Source organism: Eleutherodactylus coqui, chromosome 11 (assembly GCF_035609145.1).
Source record: "Eleutherodactylus coqui strain aEleCoq1 chromosome 11, aEleCoq1.hap1, whole genome shotgun sequence".
Lineage (NCBI taxonomy): Eukaryota > Metazoa > Chordata > Amphibia > Anura > Eleutherodactylidae > Eleutherodactylus > Eleutherodactylus coqui.
The window spans coordinates 114,281,705-114,302,250 of record NC_089847.1 but is presented as its reverse complement, the minus strand read 5'-3'; the positions used below and the strand labels follow the sequence as shown (position 1 = coordinate 114,302,250).

The 20,546-nt window shown below is 45.7% G+C and overlaps 1 protein-coding gene across 12 annotated transcripts in view; it reads right to left on the bottom strand.

The window, feature by feature from the left end:
- The window catches only part of PPFIBP2 (PPFIA binding protein 2), a 157,141-nt gene that overhangs the window by 77,384 nt on the left and 59,211 nt on the right, over positions 1-20,546 (bottom strand). For 11 of the 12 annotated variants that reach the window (XM_066583274.1, XM_066583270.1, XM_066583275.1 and 8 more), the window contains 2 exons: positions 17,446-17,529; positions 9,727-9,840 (listed from right to left, as the gene is read on the bottom strand). In XM_066583274.1, coding sequence (XP_066439371.1) covers positions 9,727-9,840; positions 17,446-17,529 — 198 coding nt within the window. Of the gene's footprint in view, positions 1-9,726; positions 9,841-9,982; positions 10,208-17,445; positions 17,530-20,546 lie in introns of those variants that run through there. The other variant, XM_066583280.1, reaches the window with a different exon arrangement.

Sequence of the window (20,546 nt, the reverse complement as noted above, 5' to 3'; positions counted from 1 at the left end):
TTGAACAGCGCCATTGTTTCTACCTATATGGGAGTACTCTAGCTGGAGCTTCAATCAGCGGGCCCCTCTCTTGCTCTTCATATCAGGGTCAATATTGCGCTTGCCAACGTGCGCTGTACACGCCGATGCGAGGCGCTATTCATGAAGGGTGCCGTCACACTGGCGACGCAGGAGTGGGTGAAAGTGCAGAATTGTGAAACCAATACTTTTCACTGGTTTCCTCTCACATTGGCGATGTTTTTACTCTTGCGATGTCACGATGAAAAAAAAAATTGCGGCACGCTCCATATTTCTCGCGATTTTTGTGCGATGCGTTTTTAACATTAGAAAGTCGATATTTGCGTTAAAAAAAACAAAACGCAGCGATATCGTAATCAAAAAGTGTAAAGGCGCCCTCAGGCGGCTGCTTCACGAGTGTCCGAGGATCGCAAGTGTTTACCATTGATTTCAATGGGAAACGTCACAATTGCGCGCACATCTTACGGTACACGATTGCCATTGAAAACAATGGGCGAGGCGTTCCGCGGGAACCTCCGTAAATAGGACGTGCTGCGATTTCCCCTCCCCCCCCTTACAGCGAGGCCAAAGTCGCTCATGTGAATGAATCCATTCAAAAGAACGGATGTCGTAATCGTGCGCGTTTTGTGCTCGTCGCAGGGTCTATTCGCACGAACAAGAAGCTTGCACGAATATAAAATCCGATTTTTAATTAAAAAAACGCAAACGCAATATTGCGACATATTGCGCTCGTCCGTGTGAATGTAGCCTCAGGGTGCTTTCACACTTGCTCTAGGAATTCCCCTTTACTGCTCCGTTCGGGGAGCAGGAAAGGGGAATCCCTGCGGCCACTGAACGGAACTGAGCGGCGCTAGTTGACTATAATGGGATTCGCTCACTTTCCGATCAGCCGCCTGGTTTTGAGACGGAAGAAAAAATACTGCGCGCAACTTTTTTTTAGTTTTTTATTAATTGCAGCCGGTCGGAGGTTCCGTCGCAGATAGAACCACCTTACGGCTCCTTCGGACTTGCGATCGTGATATCGCCGCAAGAAAGTCACGCCAAAAATCACAGCTTTTTTTCCCCGCGATTTTTGAGCGTCAGTGCTGCTTTTTCTCGCAAAAACATCGCCGCCGCTTAGACTTTTTCTTTTGTTTTTTTACGCGATTTTGCGTCGTTTTTCTTATACGTGAAAGTCAATAGGGCTTACTCACGTTGCGTTTTTCGTGCGATGCATTTTTAACATTAGAAAGTCCTATTAATTGTTGCGCAAAATTGCATTAAAAAAAGCGCAAGAAAAATGCAAGTTTGCAGGAGCCCCTAAAAACGCATCGCACAAAAAAAAAGACGCGACTTCGTGCAATGCGATAAAAAGGAAGCTTCATAGGGAAACATGAGAGATAAAAAAAACCTCAGAACGCAGATTAATAGAGCATGCTGTAAATTTTTCCCTTGCGGTATTGCATGAGTGAAAACGTCGCAAGTTTGAAGAAAACCGCTGAAAATCGTTGGTTTCGTAATTCTGCGTTTTCACTCACTCTCGCATCGTGCGATTATATCGCTAGTGTGAAGGCGCCCTTGCAAGGTGCTGATTTCGATGTGGATCCTCAGTAAATCCACATACTCGTATCCGCTGTGAACAGATGCGCCATGTGCGGACGCAGACAGCGTGCAATTTGCTTTCATTAAAGGGGTTTTCCGCACCTGGAAGGGTTTTCAGAAAGCAGGAAATACAAAAATAATAATCAGCTGTGCATCTATGGGTTCCTTTAAAATGTTGGCCCCGCCCACTCAGCTTTATAGTCTCTACTTCCAAGTGCGCCGTATCAGCTGCGTGGCGGTCTCCTGGCTTCTGGCGGCTCTTCTTCCAATCAGCATGATAACGCAGACAATACTTGATAGGATACCGAATATCATACTCCGGAGATCAAAGCCCGCCCCAATGTGTTCGGCACATGTCCCCCCGCTGGCATACACACCGCCTCTAATTAATTCCGTATTCGCTGGGCTGACAGTTCTCACCGTGCTCGGATGATACAGTCATACATTCCACTGCTGATCCGGCACGCAGCGTCTAGAAGCCCAACAGCTGGCGGACACCGAATGGACTCTATTATAGTCAATGGCGTCCATCCGGCGCTGTTCGGTTCCGTCATAAGACAGACTCGTTCGGCCGGAGGATTCTCTTTCTCTGCTCCCCGAACGGAGCAGAAGGTAGAACCCCGAGTGCAGAGAATAGAACCATTCTCACCTTCCACGACATCATCTAATATGGTGAGATTGGCGTAATGCGCTGCACAATCTCACGGGGTCATTGAACCTCGCGTGTTCATATAGGAGAACACTGTGGAATTTTCCGCGGGATTTTGTTAATAGCCAAAATTAGTGAGCAGAATTACAACGCGGAAATGTGGATCTGCGCCAAATACAGCAGTAAGATATCACAAAATGTAGCAAAACAACCCTACAGCGCCACATCTGTCTATGGTTATGTCTGGTATTGCAGCTCAGCCCGATTTACCTGAATGACCCTCCAGGTAGAATTTCATGGTTGCATCTTTTGATTTTTCACGTTTTCATAGTAACTGGCAGGAGCCGATCTTTAAAGGAGACAGTCTGGTGAAGCATGGCGGCCTATCACGGGTATGGGAGCCCCACCAGGTATACTGTTATATGGAGGATTCACTGGAGTGTGTCACTACTGGGCTGGGGTCTCAGTGGGACTGTAAGTTCAGCTATAGGTACCCTCAAATTGGCGCAGTCCAGCTTGAGTGTCAGGGAGGAGGTGCTGGCTCTGCAGTTTGATAAACAACGGTGAGTCTTCCAGGACCCCTTCGCTTGTTGTAGAATGTCTGTCCACACGGGAATTCATACTGTTATTTCTTTGGTTATTTGCTATATATACACACATTACAGGCAGTGTGTCACATGACACATTGTATAGAGCGCCGAAAATGGGACGGCACGTATAAAATTATGAATATTTCATACATATTCTAGGCATTCTCTGCAATGCCAAAAGTGTAAAATACTCCTGCTAGCAGTGCACTACCTCCACCCTCCACCAGGGCACCCCAATTTTTTTCCCTACACCAAAAGATATAATTCAAATCTTCATTCCAATAACCCCAATCATCTGCTTGCAATGTCCCACAATCAACCCCCATCATTTTCTTCCTATGACCTACAGTCAATCCTAATCGTCTTCGTCCAGTGCCCCACAATCAACCCTCATTGTCTTCCAGTACCTCATAATCAACCCCCATTGTCTTCCAGTGCCCCACAATCAACCCTCATTGTCTTCCAGTGCCCCATAATCAACACCCATTTTCTTCCAGTGCCCCCATTGTCTTCCAGGGTCCAACAATCAACCCCCACTGTCTTCCATGGTGCCATAATCAACCCCCATTGTTTTCCAAAGTCTCACAATGAAGCTTCATTGTCTTCCAGTGCCCCCACTGTCTTCCAGTGCCCCACAATCAGCCCCCATTGTCTTCCAGGGTCCCATAATCAGCCCCCATTGTCTTCTTCTAGTGTCCCACAATGTATATATGTATATAGAGTTAAAGCAGAAGCTGTGATGGCTATTTCATCCAAAGTCATGTGGTGTCTGTCTTTATTAGGAGGGGGTAGAAGAACAAGTTATGGGGTTACAGGGCAGCCAATAACTAGCCAGTCATTCCTAAGTCTGAGCGCTGCCTTTTTGCGGAATGAACAAAGTTTTTTTGCGCACGCATTTGCATACTTTACTGCACTTTTTGCGCCCGCAGGGCACGGTCATTTGCACGCAGCAAACAAAGATGCGCCAATTGAAATGGCTAATTAGTTTCAGATGGGTTCTTTTTCTATCAAAGTTACGCAGTGTTTTACGCATCTCCTTGCGTATTGCGTACTTTTGCTCACTCACATCGACTTTAATGGAGACCTTTGATGTGAAAATACGCAGAAAAATAGATCATGTTCTAAATCTTATTTTTGCACAATGGAAATGCATGCGCAAAATACGAAAAAGTGAACAAACTGATTGAAATCAATTGATTGTATTCTCTGCGTATTGCGCGTGCAAATTTTGCGTGCACGAATACACCCATGTGAAGCAGGCAGAAACGTGTGTCGGCCCCGATTTCTGCTGGCTCTAGTAAATCCATGTCAGGTGAATTAGGACATGTGTGAACATACCCTACCATTATAAAGCCTCAACTCCATGTATTTAAAGGGGCAGTACAGTTTTACTAGGCTTCTGAGCTCCTCCCTCTTCCAGGCACATGAGGACACATACACATAATTGCTGGGACCGGTTTTGGTACTAAATAAAGTTGTCATTGAGTTGAGCGATGTTTGTACAGTGTCTTACAACTCCTGATGAAGGTCACCAATATCAGGTCTCTTCTGCCTCAGGCATACTCCATGTTCAAGGACAACATTCATTGCCATTGCTAAAAATATTACACTCCTTTAACTATGCAGTCAAGTTGTGCCACATACAGGTGTGCCCAGCCTTAAAGGGGAATTACAAGTTATCCTCTATCCTCACCCTATCTGATCTCGAGAACCGGATCTCCTGTCCCCGTCTGCCTGTCACTGAAGGGTCGCTTCTTACGCCACAGTGGCATCAGAATGAATGGAGCGCTGGCCGAGTTCGCGCGATTGGTGGGACTGCCGGAAATACCCAAGCGGGTGCCACTCCGTTGTCTCCGACAGTCGCATTGAAAATGAATGGAGCACCAAGTGTGCTTGCATGACCATTGCTCCATTTAGTCTCCTCCTCACTGCGAGGGGTGCAGTAAGCCAGCAGTCAGGAGGACACGTGAACGTGACTCCCATTCATGGTCCCCACGGATCAACAAGTTATCCCCTAATCTGTGTATTGGGGATAACCTGTGATTCTGGTACAACCCCTTTAAGGGTGCGTTCACATGTTTTGGAAATGCTGCGGCTTTGTTGCAGAATTTGAGCTCCTTCACTGGAGCGAATGCGCATTTGTGTGCACTTTAGCGCCACCTCTTTTTACTTTTTTTCCCCCCAAATCTGCTCAGCCTGCTGCACCAGGTATACTCACTTCCTGCAGCCTCCGGTTCCTCTGATGCTCAATCCCCCACTGGTCTTCACTTTCGGCTGCAGAGTGATAACAACCTGACGCCAGGCCGTGTGATCGCTGCAGCTAAAGTGAGCTGTGACTGACGGCAGCGGTGACATGGCATGGGTGTCGCTGATGTCATCACTGGCTCCCAGCATCCATAACTGAAGACCCGCAGAGCAGCGGGGGAGGTGAGTATACCCTCTTTTATGTTAGTACAGCAGGTCCAACAGGTTTTGAAAAAAAACAAAAGTCCCGGATAACCACTTTAGGCTGGATTGGCTTTTTTTGTTGTTGCAAAAAATACTTTTTCTGGTATTTTCTTTCCTGTCAAAAACGGCATAAAAAAAATACTATCGGTGGGTACCCTTAAGTATTCCAGTTTTTCTTGGGTCAATGTCCTACCCGAAAATAAGTGGTGCAAGATGATATAGCAGAAACCATACTGTTCCCATCCAGCCATATCATCTCCCACTCCTGGTGCCATAGTCTCTACATAGTCTGACATAGAGGCCACGTGTTTACGGTGTTCATATAGAGTTGACCCCACCAAGAGAACTTCCTATGGGTTTGCCCAGCTCTCCATATACTCATGGTCTATTCTGACCTATGAGGAATTATTAGAGCTCTAAACATTCATCCTGCAACTTTAACCATCTTGTTCCAAGCCTCTAAGAGTCACTTAAGTTTTATTTACTAACCATCTCCATTTTATGGTTTTCTACAATCATAAATCCTATGGTTACTCATCAAAGATTTCTAGCTCCAATGACAGAAGAACAGACTTGATAGATATCAGTCAGCGTCATCCAACGACTTTGTAACAAAGCCCAACATTGTCACGCTTAAACGACTTAAACAGACCTGCAGCAACAAACACATAAATAATTCTGGGTGGCATCACGCTAAAAGACTCATTTTCTGGGCATACAATGACAACACGTTCAATCATCCTTCACATGATGTACAATGGAATCCTTTCAGGAAAAGAGCAACAACCGCATTCGCCGATCGCCCGAGGCGGCCATAATAATTACTGAGAAAGCCACATGTTTTCCCAGCTATCTTTTAAACAAGATGGGAAAGGTAAACTTGGGATCACCGGGGTGTGAGGTTGTCTGGTAGGCGTGTATTTGATATTTCAACCCTCCCTAATGCACGCTCATCGGTTACCAAGTCCACTGAACGAACACAAATATGGGCAGTGGGTCTTCAGGTGAACCGAAACAGTGAGTGTATCATTGAAGAACAAGACTAGCCAAAGACCACAACAGTGAATGCTCTTTTTGAAGACCAGCAGGGACTGTTCAGTTGAGGATCACTCGCACGTATTTACGTGTTTTTCAGGGAACCAATGAGCATTAAGTTGGAGGGCAAAATGTTTAAAAAGAGCTGGAGCCAATCAGCGTTCAGTGGGAGGTGCATGGCAAACAAGCGCACACCTCCCTGCAAAGTAATTGGGCTCTATTCCCTGTGTACTGGGTGCTCAAGTTTTGTGGTCACAAATAGGCCCGTGTGAAGGGGGCCTTAATGAGAAATTACATGTGTAATGGGGCTCTGCGTTATACATTCAGGTAACCCTTCGGAAAAGCTCTGCCTGGTTACTCTTTTTTAGATGTACTCGCTATTTGCACTCATCTATGGGAGGTTTTTGCTATGCAGCAAGACTTGCAGGGTGTGTAACCTGTTGAGCAAGTTCATTACTGCAGATGGTCTCTACTTTGTAACTTGTTCAACTTTTTGTTTTTGAGAAATTTTTAGCATTTTCATTTTTTCTAGTGCAATGTATTGTCTAAAGTATAATGAGGGTTTGGTAAGTTGGGGCACCCTAAACTTTAACTAGGTTTGTGCCATATGTCGTACATACCCTGTTTCCCTGAAAATAAGACATACCCAGAAAGTAAGACATAGCATGATTTTCCAGAATTTTTGAGAATGCAAAATGATTTTTCAGGCTTTTTGAGGATGCTTGAAATAAGCCCTACTCCAAAATTAAGCCCTGCTAACAGTTAATTTAAAAAAGTCAATTTAAACAGTGTCCAGGGAGCTATACATGTAAAAAAGTTAAACCTTTTTGAACAAAAATTAATATAAGACACTGTCTTATTTTCGGGGAAACACGGTAGATATATTTTTTAGGCAAAAAGGGGAGGCAGCCATATACTTTTTTGGCAGGTCCAACACAAGTATGCGACCAAAAGGGATACAATTGGTATCGGTTTGATGGCTCTCTTCGTTTGAAACCCTGTGAGCCTGAGAAGCTTGTAGGGCTGGGCATGCTGTTCCTACGGTTTCGTATTACGGAGATATGAGAGCTAAAGGAGTTTTCTAGAAGTTAGATACTGATGACTTATTCTCAGGACAGATCATCAATATCGATCATTGGGGTCCACTGCCTTGGACCCCTGTCGATCAGTTGTTTGTAGAGGCCACAGTGCACTGCCCCCTGCTGTAAGGAGGAGATTGAATAGAGCATCGGTCGTGCATGTGAGATGCAGCTTCATTCATTTTCAATGGGGCTGTTGGATAGATGAGTACAAGCACTCTTCTATTTCCGTCAGCCTCATTGAAAGGAATGGAGTGGCAGCCGTGCATGTGTGGCCACGTCTCCATTCATTCTGACATCACTGCAAATGGGAGAAGCAATCCTGTAGACATGAGAAAAGGGGGACACGGGACTCCTGTTCTTGGAATCGGTGGGGGTTACAGCAGTGAGACCTCCATCAATCAGACTTTCATCACCTATCCTGTGGATAGGCATAACTCCTTTAAGCTATATGGTGCATGTATATGCAGGGGTGTAGCTAAGGATGGCTGGTGGGGCATGTGCCCTGGGTGCTGTGTACCAGGTGGGGCGGAAACAAACCACTTGGCCATAAGGGTTCTTGACGGTCATTCTGCACATATGGATCCATACTGAATCAAGTTAATATTCTTCACTGACCAGCCCTTACAGTTAATGCATCAACAATCCGGTGTTAATATGACAATATAGTGGGCCAACAAGGTGGTTTTGGATAAGACTCGCCTGAATTTCTATATATAATTACGATAAACAGGTTATAGCAGGAGGATGCCCATACATCCATACAAGCCGCACTTGTGCCATCTACTTTCTCTTACAATGCTGTCACATATCCATAGAATATGTCGGCATGGATTCACTGTCACCGACTGATTTGACTTAGTGCTACTCCTAAGGGCAGCTCCAAGAGCTCCCCGGTCTCTATCCTTTAACCTGTTTTTTAGTGCGATCTGGTTTTCGCTGCAGGGAACTGCCTGGATGTTACTTCAGGATTAGTGGCAGTACATTGACAGCTGACCTGGATGGATTAAAAAAAAAGAACTAAAGCATGGTACTGAGGGATCAGTCTAGGGCAGAGTAAGATAACAGGCTGAGGTTGTGACACAGAGTGTATGCAATACAATATGCAGATAGGAGGTCAGGGCTAGTGGTGTATAAGCAAGACATAGTCAGTAAATAAGCTAAGGTCAGGACAGGCAGAGTTTGGGAAAGTTGGATATTCAGGCAGAGGATCACACCAAGAAACAAGCATGATAAAGAAATATCTTCAGTGGAACCTAGGAACCTATTGCTCGGGCAGTTTCCAGTGGGAATAGTGCCTTAACTAACCGAGAAGGCGGACAAGAAATCTGAGTGCATGTGCTTGATCTTTAAGATGCAGGCTACCTGTGTGTGCCCTATGGGTCAAGACAGTTGCAGGAGAAATGATGGCCACACAGCAAATGGGAAGGAAAAGGACATCGGCGACCAGCGGCAGAGGGGTGTGCGAAGAGGTGGTGCTGGTCAAAGTTGGTGGCCATCAAAATACCATACTTCCACCAGATGTTTTGGTTTGTCTTGACCACCATGAATGGGTTGTAGCTGCTTTTTATTTACAGCTCCAAATTGTGACTGCACTTAGGGTTGGATTATTGGGAGAGCAAAAGGGGTAAATGCATCATCTAGAGGTTTCCACCACCACACAGAGGACAATTATTAGTTGCACATGTATGATGCCATACTTTGGACTCTTACTTGCATGGTACTCTTAACTCTGAGATTGTACTACTCTGTTAATACAATGTAGATGTACAATTGTACCTGGAACTTGTATTTTCTGACCTACAGTATTGTCCATTTCATTTCTTCCAATCACAATAACCCCCTACATAATGTTTTGTCCAGGACCTGCACAGACCATGACCCAACCCTTGTGTTACATCCCAGCCCTCGTCTGGATCAAACATAATGGTTATCGAAAAGGACAAACAAACCTATTATTAGAAAACTAACAGAACACAACTATTAAAAATGAAACTAAACAATGTAGAAAGGGAAATCTCACCCTATCATACTAATACAGGAAAACCCTGCCTAAAAGCGGGGCGATCACCCTGACAGGGACGGCCCCACTTCCGAAACCTAGGGGCTACAAAGTGACAACTAAAAGGGGTGACAACTAACAACAATAGACACAGTATCATGGCCATACATACAATCATCATTAACTGTATGTACATAAGAACACAGTCTGTAGTACACAGCACATTGGTCTCAGCTATGACAACAACAAGCTTGTCTTCTACCAAACACCATCTATTTAGGAGACAAAACTCCAGGCAAACTTATAGACTGATTGTAATCTTACCTGCTGGAGCATTTCCTCGGTAGCATTAAGTTTCAAATGATGTTCCTCTACACAGGATTCCAGATCCCGGATCTTGTCTCCTTGGGCCTCCACCTGATCAGTGAGGACACTGACCTACAAGGACAAGGACATGGATGTTACACAAGGAAGACTATTTAAGACTTAATCCTCATAAAGAGTACAAAACAAAAGCAGAAGGCAAGACACTTCCCGTTCTAAGCCTTTAGTTCGTAGTAAGACGAGCTGCTCTTCTTACCTCCTTACGTCAAGTATTTCATATGCGAGAAGACAAGACACAGCTTCCCTCTATTGAGTTTAGTTTCACAACCCTGTTTTCTTGTGAAGCAATCTTGGGTGAGAGAAAAGCTCGGGGTCTTTCAACACTCTGCTTTATGTGGAAAAACAATAAAATCTTTCTTCTGGGAGCAGAGCAATTGTTTTACTGCTGACAAGTGAGGCGGAAAGCCTTACCTATCCGTAAACAGCCGTGGCGGTAATATACTGTATGTGATGTGTGCAGGGCATGTAGAAGCACTTACTGAGCAAGACTTGAAAAGTTTCCTAACTTAGCAAGTTACTACAAGAGTTTAGAAAAACACAAAAACATTGCGGACGCAAATTAAATTGTCAATTCAATCTATAAAGCTTCAAACAAGTCTGCACAACTGCGCCAAGAGGCTGCTAATAAGCCTGAGAATTTATATCAGGTTGAACTCATTCTCGTTAAATAAAGGTTCACGCTTATTGTGCATTCAGCCATCCGGCGTGTTACACTTGGCAAGGTCACAGTGCTATTATTGTATTATAGCAGGAATGCGGTTTTGACAGATATCCCTACATGCTTAGACGCAGGTTGTTTAGGGTGGCACAGCTGTTCCGAAGCAACCTTTGGCACATTTAGGGTTTCTAAATGTTATAGGCTCCTTCTAGTGACTGGCACCAGAGTCCGAAAACGCAGTTCATCATTATCCACAAAATTATTATTCTCAAGTAGTAGGTGTTTTAAAGGTGTATTGTCCCAGCGCACCGCCGCTGCTCATCCTGGAGTTACAGTTGGGCGCCACTGCCTGTCATACGCTGCATGCTGCACCTACTCTTCAGCTCGCACCCAGTCCTCTGCACGCTCCCACCCCCTCTCAGTGCACTCTCCTTAATTAAATCCCCCACCAATTTTACTGCACTTTGCATGGACCTTGTTATTTTTACTATGCCGCCAGCCCTGATCTTTGCTACATCTCTGCATAAGCGCCTGTTCACATCTTCAGTTACCGCGCCTCCGCAGCCATAGTACCGGGCCTAGCTGGATGGGTAATGACTTGGGGACCCTGCAGCAAAGACCATATCCCAATTGGAAGGGTCAGGGATGAAAACAGGGGTACCTCAGGTGCTACCTTCTCCAATAGCCCAAAGTCAAACCAGTATGTGCCTTGGTGGATCCATATCCATCTGCTAGACAGGCATTCCCAGACTTGTCTATCCACAGGATTAACACTGGGACCCCATTGATCACAAGAATGGTGGTCCCATGCCCTCCTGTCCTTCACAGTGTGGAAGGTGCTCATTGTGGTGCAGTTGAATGGAGCGTCAGATGAGCATGCATGTCGTCACTCCATTCAGCTCTATGGGACTGACGAAGATAGTCAAGTGTTTGTTCTTGTGATTGGTGTTAAAAGTCCCCCCCCCCCCCCTCCACTGGGATCTCATGGATCACAAGAATGGGCATCCCGTGCTCTCCTGTCCTTCACACTGTGGAAGGCACTCACTGCGGTGGAGTTGAATGGAGCGTCAGATAAGCATGCCTGTTATCACTCCATTCAGCTCTATGGGACTGATTCGAGATAGTCAAGTGCTTGTTCTTGTGATCGGTGGGGGTCTCAGTGGAAAGACCTCCCCCGATCCGACTTCCATCACCTATCCTTTGGATAGTCAATTATGACAATAACTTTTTAAGGTGGCCATACACATTTGATGAACATTGTCCAGTCTTGCTGATTTTGTCAGGACTGGCCGGCCAGCTAATGTGTATTGATGTGCCTGCCCTGAGCCTCCCCAAAAGTAAATGGAAAGAAGGAACAAGCATGTTGGATTTCAACATGCCTGATCCTTTGTTCTCATGAGGAATAAGCCGGTGCCAGAGGTGTCTGGCAGCGGCTTATTTCCCTCTCTCTATGGAGAAACTTACACAATGGGCAGCGCTGTAACATTAGGAGCAGAGGGTACAGCAAAATACATTAAAGCGCTGCAGAATGAACCCAACCACAAGCAATACGTCGAAAAACTTGTACACAGCCATCATAGAAAAGTTATATAAGTTTTATAAGTCCCATCCAACAACACGATGACAAAGCAGAACTAAACATTTTAATTGTACTTTGTCATTCTGTTGTAAAAGATGTGTAATAAAACTTATATAATTTGTCTATGATGGGTGTGCACAATGTTTGCGATGGGCTACTTATGGCTAGGTTCTCTGCCTATTGAGAACACACATGGCAGGTTGAGTAAGAGACAGAACACAAGTTGCGCTAAATAGAACAGTCTTTACTTAGCAGCTAAATTAGTGGTACAGTCTTAGAACTTGGCACACAGTTTCAGAACGTTGCAACACAACTCCAGTGACTTTAAAGCTTGGTAACACTGTTTCAGCTTCTTAGCCATTGTTGAGGAACACTTGTGGCCAGGGGCGTAACTATAGAGGGTGCAGGGGATGCGGTTGCACCCGGGCCCAGGAGCCTTAGGGGGCCCATAAGGCTTCTCCTCTCCATATAGGGAGCCCAGTTCTAGGAATAAAGCATTATAGTTGGGGGCCCTGTTACAGGTTTTGCATTGGGGCCCAGAAGCTTCAAGTTACCCCTCTGCTTGTGGCACTCTCTGAGATTAAGTGACGGCATATGACAATCTTTACTTGGCAGCTGAATTAGTGTTACAGTCTCTATTTACGTGGCACTCAGTTTCAATACTTGGGAACATGACTGTGGCCTTTAAGCCCTCATGGGATCAAGTCATAGTCTCTTTAAATACACAGTGCATCTGTTCTGGTTCTGGGGGGACACTTAACGGCTCCTATCACAGTCTCTGTGGTGTGAGGCTTTCTTGCTCTTAGGCCAGGCTTGCACAAGAGGGTTGGATTCCGCATGTGGAGGCCCACAATTGATTCCAGCTGTGAGCCCAGCCGCTGGCCCTGCGAACGGCACTAACCTGTATTGCGTATGGGTGCCAAAGTATGGGGTTTTATTTTATGTATCACGTAGCGATGACGTGGATACCCGCAGCCCATACGCAATTTTAATTGCATATGGGCTGCGGGTCAAACACCTCCATTGACTTCAATGGAGGCCGTCTGCCCAGAGTCCGCCGGCAAAATACGGCATACTACGATTTTTCTTCCACTCGTGGAATACACAGTTCGTATTCGTGAGGATGAAGGAAAAATCAAAACTACATGCCTTCCAAAGCCTGCATTTTGCCGCGAAATGTCCACACTGAAGGCAATTAAAATCCATTTATGTAGGACACCCCCTAAGCCATACTGCAAATTATTGACCACTGCTCCTCCAGCTAGCACCGCCCCGAGGCTTCAGGGCTTTCACCAGCTCAGTGCTTGCAGCTGCGCCCAACCTTTCACAGACCGCTCTTCTTTACTTGCGTACTCCACCACAGCAGCAACAACAACGAATGTGCTTGCATGCCCCACCCTGCAATTTGTATCACACACAGTCACCATCCTGCAGGGCAAGACATGCCCTACCATTTGCCCAACAAATTCACGTGCCCCACCCAGCACAGGGACCGTTATGTAACCTCAAAGGACTGGAACTAAGATTATACACACAATGTCCACAAGGGGGCGTCGATAGTTTTCTGTTATATAATTCAATTTATATTGACAGTAACTTTCCACACATCTTCTATGCATCTAACGGCCTTCATTGTGTAGCTTCAGACTTGTAATAATAGCTGCATAAAAAAAATAGGTTTTACCACTGAATATTAAGTTTGAAGCCACTAGGGGTCACCCCTCCAGCAGCTTCACAATCCACTGCCTGCTGTTAGACTTTTGGCTTCTCTAGTAACAGGGACATGGGGTCACTGCTAGTTACTATATGCAACGGAGCGGTGAGCATTCAAATACTGCCTTGCAGCTGATTGGAGCTGGGCTATGTAAGGCAGAATGGGAAGTCTGGGAGAGGAAGTCCTGGCCAGTACAGCAGAATGGATGGCAGAATGGATGGCCTAGGACATCCCCCACACCTGTAAGTTCATTGCAAAGAGCAGACAGCAGAAAAACAGGGAAATCTATGTGTAAAACTAAATTAATAGACTTTTAAACTGCTTTTGAAACTTTTTGAAAACTTAGGTACGCTTTAAAAAGTTCCATAATAAACATTAGGAATTGTACGATAATCACGCACAACCATGGCATTTACCCAACTACACAAGGCTAACATATTCATCCCTCTTACCTACTGATCTGCATAACAGCCCTGGCTAATCCCCACAAACATACCATCCAGCAGTTTTAACCCCAATTGTGGGACATTTTTAAGTCCCGCCCTGATATGCAAATTAATGCCCACAAATGCTTCCAGAAAACCCTCTTTTTGGGGCATATTTGCATAGCCCCCACCGAATTAGGTCCATGTCAGGTGACAGGAAGCATGTTACAAGATCTTGCATAGTTTCAATTAGTCATTGTTGTGACCCAGCCCAACGTGTGCACCGATGCAAGCGCTGAGCAATATCCAGATATTCACAGTCACACAATGACTCACAAGAAGCACGGCAGGTATTCTGCTGATATTTCCTGAAATCTAAATTATTTCTCTTTGCATGAGTTGATCGATGGCCAAACTCAGTCAGGCCTGCTTGACAGCTGAGCCCGGAGCTATAGCTTCATGCGGGCCTGAACTCAATGACTAAGCTGGTGATTAACTATTTGGAGCCTACCCAGAGACATTCCTATAATATCTGCTGGTTGCATGAGGAAATATGGGCAGAGATTGTCTTCCCCCTTAGTTCAGGCTATTTTTACTCGGCAATAAGCCGGCCATAGACATACGTTGTTAATCTGCTGACAACTGACCATCTCTGTGGGCTGCCAGATGGTACCCCGGTATTTTATCTCTCTGATCCTATTTTTTCCCGTCAAATTAAAAAAACTTGATTTTGCACATATACACTCATTGACAAAAAAAATTATGCATCAAGGAATGGTTGGAATGGAATGAAACTTTCTCTGTGTGATTGTAACATTGATATAAGTAAGTGGTTACAATATTAGAGCAAAAGGAGAATTTATTGTAGAAAACCCCTTGAAGAGAGGCTCTAGTGCCCTGTTGGGCCACCTCTAGCCCTGGATACATGATGAGATACGAACAGGCATTGGGACACTAATACCCTCTTGGACCACCACTAGCCTGGATATATGATGAGATATGATCAGGTATGCAGGCACTAGTACCCTGTTGGGTCACCACTAGCCTGGATATATGATGAGATATGATCAGGCATGGAGGCACTAGTACCCTGTTGGGCCACCACTTGCCTGGATATATGATGAGATATGATCAGGCATGGAGGCACTAGTACCCTGTTGGGCCACCACTTGCCTGGATATATGATGAGATATCATCAGGCATGGAGGCACTAGTACCCTGTTGGGCCACTACTAGCCTGGATATATGATGAGATATGATCAGGCATGGAGGCACTAGTACCCTGTTGGGCCACCACTTGCCTGGATATATGATGAGATATGATCAAGTATGGAGGCACTAGTACCCTGTTGGGCCGCCACTGATCTCTCTCCCCCCCCTGCTCCCTCCTGCTCACTCCTGCAATACAGCCCTCACCCACGCCGGCACTCGAATCTTTGCGGGCCAGCAGGCAGGTACTCGGTAAAGAAGATACTCACTCGAGTATCTGTCCTTACCGAGTACGCTCGCTCATCTCTAGCACCGTGACATACAGGATAACCATAAATCCTTCTGCTAAGCACCTGGAAATGGTCCGGGCAGAGATATTGGTCTGTAATGAAGGTGCCACCTGTGTCTGGATGATGGGCAACGAAACTAGATCTGTTAGTTCTTGTCAAATGATCCACTCTATTGGCGGGCTGTCTGGGTCGTCCAGATCCTGTTCATCATGTGTGTATGTTGTCATGTAACAATTTCCCCCAACACCTTCTAACAGCTTGGTCAGAACAGATGGTGGGCAAATCGTCGAAACAACCATCCTGCTTCTCTCACTCCAATGATGTGTCCCCTCTCAAAGTGCTTCGTAGAGGCGTCTAATGGTCAACGATCTCTCAGTAAGAGGTCCACTAGATAAAAGTAGCCTCTGAGAGCCTTTATATAGGGCAATGAGGGAAGCTAAGCATTGAGACAGAAGTGTTAGTGACGCTTCTAAACTTTGAGAACAAGGGAAAGATAGCCCTGTGTGCTGCCAGTTGCCGAATACAGAAGCCATATCATAGAAGGAGTCGCATGATTAGCCAACTCAACCTTGCAGCGAGTAAAATAAGCTACCGGAAAAGTGTGACCGTTGTATTACCTGATGTTTACTGCAATAAAAAAAGTCAATTTAGCAGCTATGTGGTGTGTGAGTGGTTATATTCCGACCTATTGCATGGGGCCAAGGCCGGTCCTTTTCCCAATAGTGCTCCAGGCAGAGAAGATAGCCCACTCCAGACCTTCTGTGGTCCCTCTCTTGGTAAGTTCAACCGAGCACCTACCAGAGGCCTGTACTGAGTGGAAGGCCTTACAGTTACATCTTCAAACACTTTGAGCAACGATTTTTTTGTGCAGCCCCATCGGTGCAATTGCGTAAGGGTCCATTGAGAAAGAGGGCCCATCTCATTGGCTGCATGTCGGGTATTTTCATTGCATGATCTTGTTCCTAAGCGCATTGCTGGCGTACAGAGCCAATTTAATGTATATTGTAGAAGTATGAGAGACACCTGGCGCTATAGGTAGAACTTGAGATCATAGTACCCTTGAGGTTACACAGCGCTGTGAGAGGGGAGAAGGGTGGTGAAATGGCCCGGACTAGAGATGAGTGAGTATACTCAGTAAGGCACATTACTCGAGCGAGTAGTGCCTTAGCCGAGTATCTCCCCGCTCGTCTCTGAAGATTCGGGGGCCGGCGCGGGTGACAGGTGAGTTGCGGCAAGGGAGCGGGGGGGAGAGAGGGAGAGAGATCTCCCCTCCGTTCCTCCCCGCTCTCCCCCATCGCTCCCCGGCCGCCGCCGGCCCCCGAATCTTTAGAGACGAGCGGGGAGATACTCGGCTAAGGCACTACTCGCTCGAGGAATGTGCCTTAGCGAGTATACTCGCTCATCTCTAGCCTGGACAAATATATTAAGGCTACATAGTAGAGCTCAATATGGCCCTTTAAAGAAAAGAAACTAAGGAAAACCAGTATAAGTGGATTGCCCCTTCATTGATTTCAATGGGAAAAAGCAATTTCCTGATGTGGCCAATTTGGCAAATACTACTTCTAGAGATTCCAAGTGTGGAGGCTCAGCTTTAAATTCTGCCAAGTGCCCTATTTTCTATTAAACCAGCCCTTTCTAAGGCAAGGGTCTGTCCATTGGGAAACATCTCATTGATAGCGGTGACTAAATTAACCACTTCTGAACACTAGTTGTACTTCTTCATTGCTGTCCTAGATGACCATTCTCTATATACAGTAACCATGAATTCCCTAATGCCCGATTACCTGTAAAATAAGAGATTCCTTGTCGCCTTCCAGACGTGTCAGTCGTTCTTGATATGTCTCATTATTTGCAACTGTATGATTAACCTTGGAGAAAAGAGAAAATATTCATCAGTCGACATCAGGGAGTGACATGAAACTTGCAACAAGCCTATTTTAAAGAGACTCTTACCTACTTTTAGCCCTATAAGCTAAGCTTATGTGCTGAAAGTAGGTGACCCATGGAGTCCGGGAACGTGTACCTTTCCCTTTTTGACTGAAAGCCACCGATCAATTCATTGATTGGTATTAAGTAGTCCACCTGTTCTAATTTGATAATGGCAAGACTGCTTAGCACTGAGCAGCAGCGGTGGATTCCAGCGGTCACACCGGGGGGACAACAGGGAAGGTCAGTATAATACTTTCATCCCTGGACTCAGTGGGTCACCTACTTTTAGCCTATAAATTTAGTTTATGGGACTAAAAGTAGGTGACAGATTCCCTTTATTTCTACATAATATATATATAGCACTTAAACCGTCCAGCTTCTTCTCTAGTGCACTTCCAGTCAGTACATATAGGAAGATATGGACCCATAGCTGCCTACTGAAAGTCTATGAAGGGATAGCCTTTCACATTATGCTTGAGCTCTAAGTCCTGTAGAATTGCTGTTGGGGTCCCCCAAGGCTCGGTCCTCGGCCCCCTTCTTTTCTCTATCTACACAGCCCCTATTGGACAAACCATCAGGAGATTTGGCCTCCAATACCACCTGTATGCTGACGACACCCAGCTATACACCTCTTACCGTGACATCTCTGCACCTTTCCTCCATAAGATCACCGACTGTCTGTCCGCTGTCTCTAACACCATGTCCTCTCTCTACCTAAAACTAAACCTCTCTAAAACTGACCTACTGGTGTTTCTGCCCTCCACTAACCGACCTCATCCTGACATCTCCATCTCAGTGTGTGGCACCATAACTCCCAGCACACCCGCTGCCTTGGGGTCGTATTCGACTCTGATCTCTCCTTTACCCCCTACATCCAATCTCTGCCCCGAACATGTCAGCTGCACCTCAAGAACATCGCAAGAATCCGCTCTTTTCTCACTGTAGACTCACTAAAAACGCTTACTGTTGCCCTCATCCACTCCCGGCTCGATTACTGCAACTCGTTGCTGATCGGCCTCCCCTACACCAGACTCTACCCCCTCCAATCCATCCTGAATGCGGCAGCCAGGCTCATCTTCCTGTCCAGCCACTACTCGGACGCCTCTGCCCCGTGCCGGTCACTGCACTGGCTGCCCGTTAAATACAGAATTCAATTTAAACTCACTACCCTCATCCACAAAGCCCTCCACAGTGCAACGCCCCCCCTATATTGCCTCCCTCATATCAATCCATCACCCAGCCCGGGCTCTCCGCTCTGCTAACGAAACCAGATTGAGCGCCCCTTTAATTCGAACTTCTCATTCCCGCCTCCAAGACTTCTCCAGAGCAGCACCGGTCCTCTGGAACGCACTACCAAAGGCTACCCGAGCAATCCAGGACTCGAAAAACTTCAGACGTGCTCTAAAAACGCACCTCTTCAGGGAAGCATACCGAATTCCCTAAACAAAGCCCTCTGTATGCCGCCTGATAACATGCTCCCTGACCTACTGACTGCAATCCCTGCTAGCCATCATAAACCGCTCCTGCAGTCATACTGTTTCTGCTGTCACACGGCTAAATGTCTGACCATTGTCTATGTGTATATCACCCCTCACTCTCCACCTCGCCATACAGTGCACATCTCCAGCCCCTTTACCTTCTGTATCACCCCATTATTTGTAGTATGTAAGCTTGTTGGAGCAGGACCCTCACCCCTATTGTTTCCATCGACTGATTACTATGTATCCGTGGTCCTGTAATGTTTGTACTTTTGTCTTTCTGTATCCCCCCTGTCTATGTAAGCGCTGCGGAATATGTTGGCGCTATACAAATAAAGATTATTATTATTAATTCTTAGGCCAGGACAGATACATTGTAGTACAAACACAATCCATAGAGATGGCACTGGTTAGATTTCGCAGTGCAGTGATAACCACTGATCCACCATACTGTTGCAATAGCAAGCTGAACCTCAGTCCATTGGTTGTAGTGACATGAACCATGAACACAGAGGTGTATCTTGACATTCTAGTCAATAATGTGTCCAACAATAAGCAAAACTCTGGGAATGGTCAGCCATACTTCCAACAAGACGACGCGCCTTGTCACACATCCACGTTGTTTTGCGTTGGTTTGAGGATATGGATGTTTCATGATTGGACCAGCTGGCATAGAATCCTGATCTGAACCTACTGAACAACGTTGAGACGAACTGGAGTGTCAGATCAGGAAATATATACGCCATCCATCTTCTCTGAGAGAACTCACAAGATATTTGCAGGATGAATAGAGGGAAATACCAGCTGAAGTGTATCAGACGTTAGAAAGTATACCACGGAGAGTATGGAAATAAATACTACTTTTGATTCTTTTGGTTAGTTAGTATACACTAAATACTGCAACCATGCTAGTATCTAAGCTATAGGCGTTGTACATTTTACAATTTTTTTTTGGTCCATAAAAGCATTTTGTCTTTTGGTGATTTTTAGCTAGCTGTCCAGTAAAAAACAAAAAAACAGGAAGTTGACCATAGACAAAAAGATTTTCCCTTTGTATGATGATCGTTCCTAATTTCTTTTGCAGTTCTCGCTAAATGACCGTGCAGAAATAGATATTTTGTGTGACATAAATGATTTTTCCCATACTATATTGGTTTATTTGTTTAGCTACTATGACCACAGCCAGAGCCGGAAACTGGAACCCCCGACGCAGATATGAAACCGCCCTTACATCTTTAGTGCACCATTTGTATATGGTACCACATGCCAATCTGTAATATCTAACCATAGTTGCAAGCTCTTGCACCCCAATACATGTGCCATTTATGATACTGGTGTCTGCTTATGTGATAAAGGGGCCTCTTCACCCCCTAAGGCTCCAGAGCCCGATAGTGACTGCAACTTCTGCACCCCCTATAGCTACACCCTGACCTGCGCCACTGTACAGGCTCCAGGGCCCGGTAGCGACTGCTACCTCT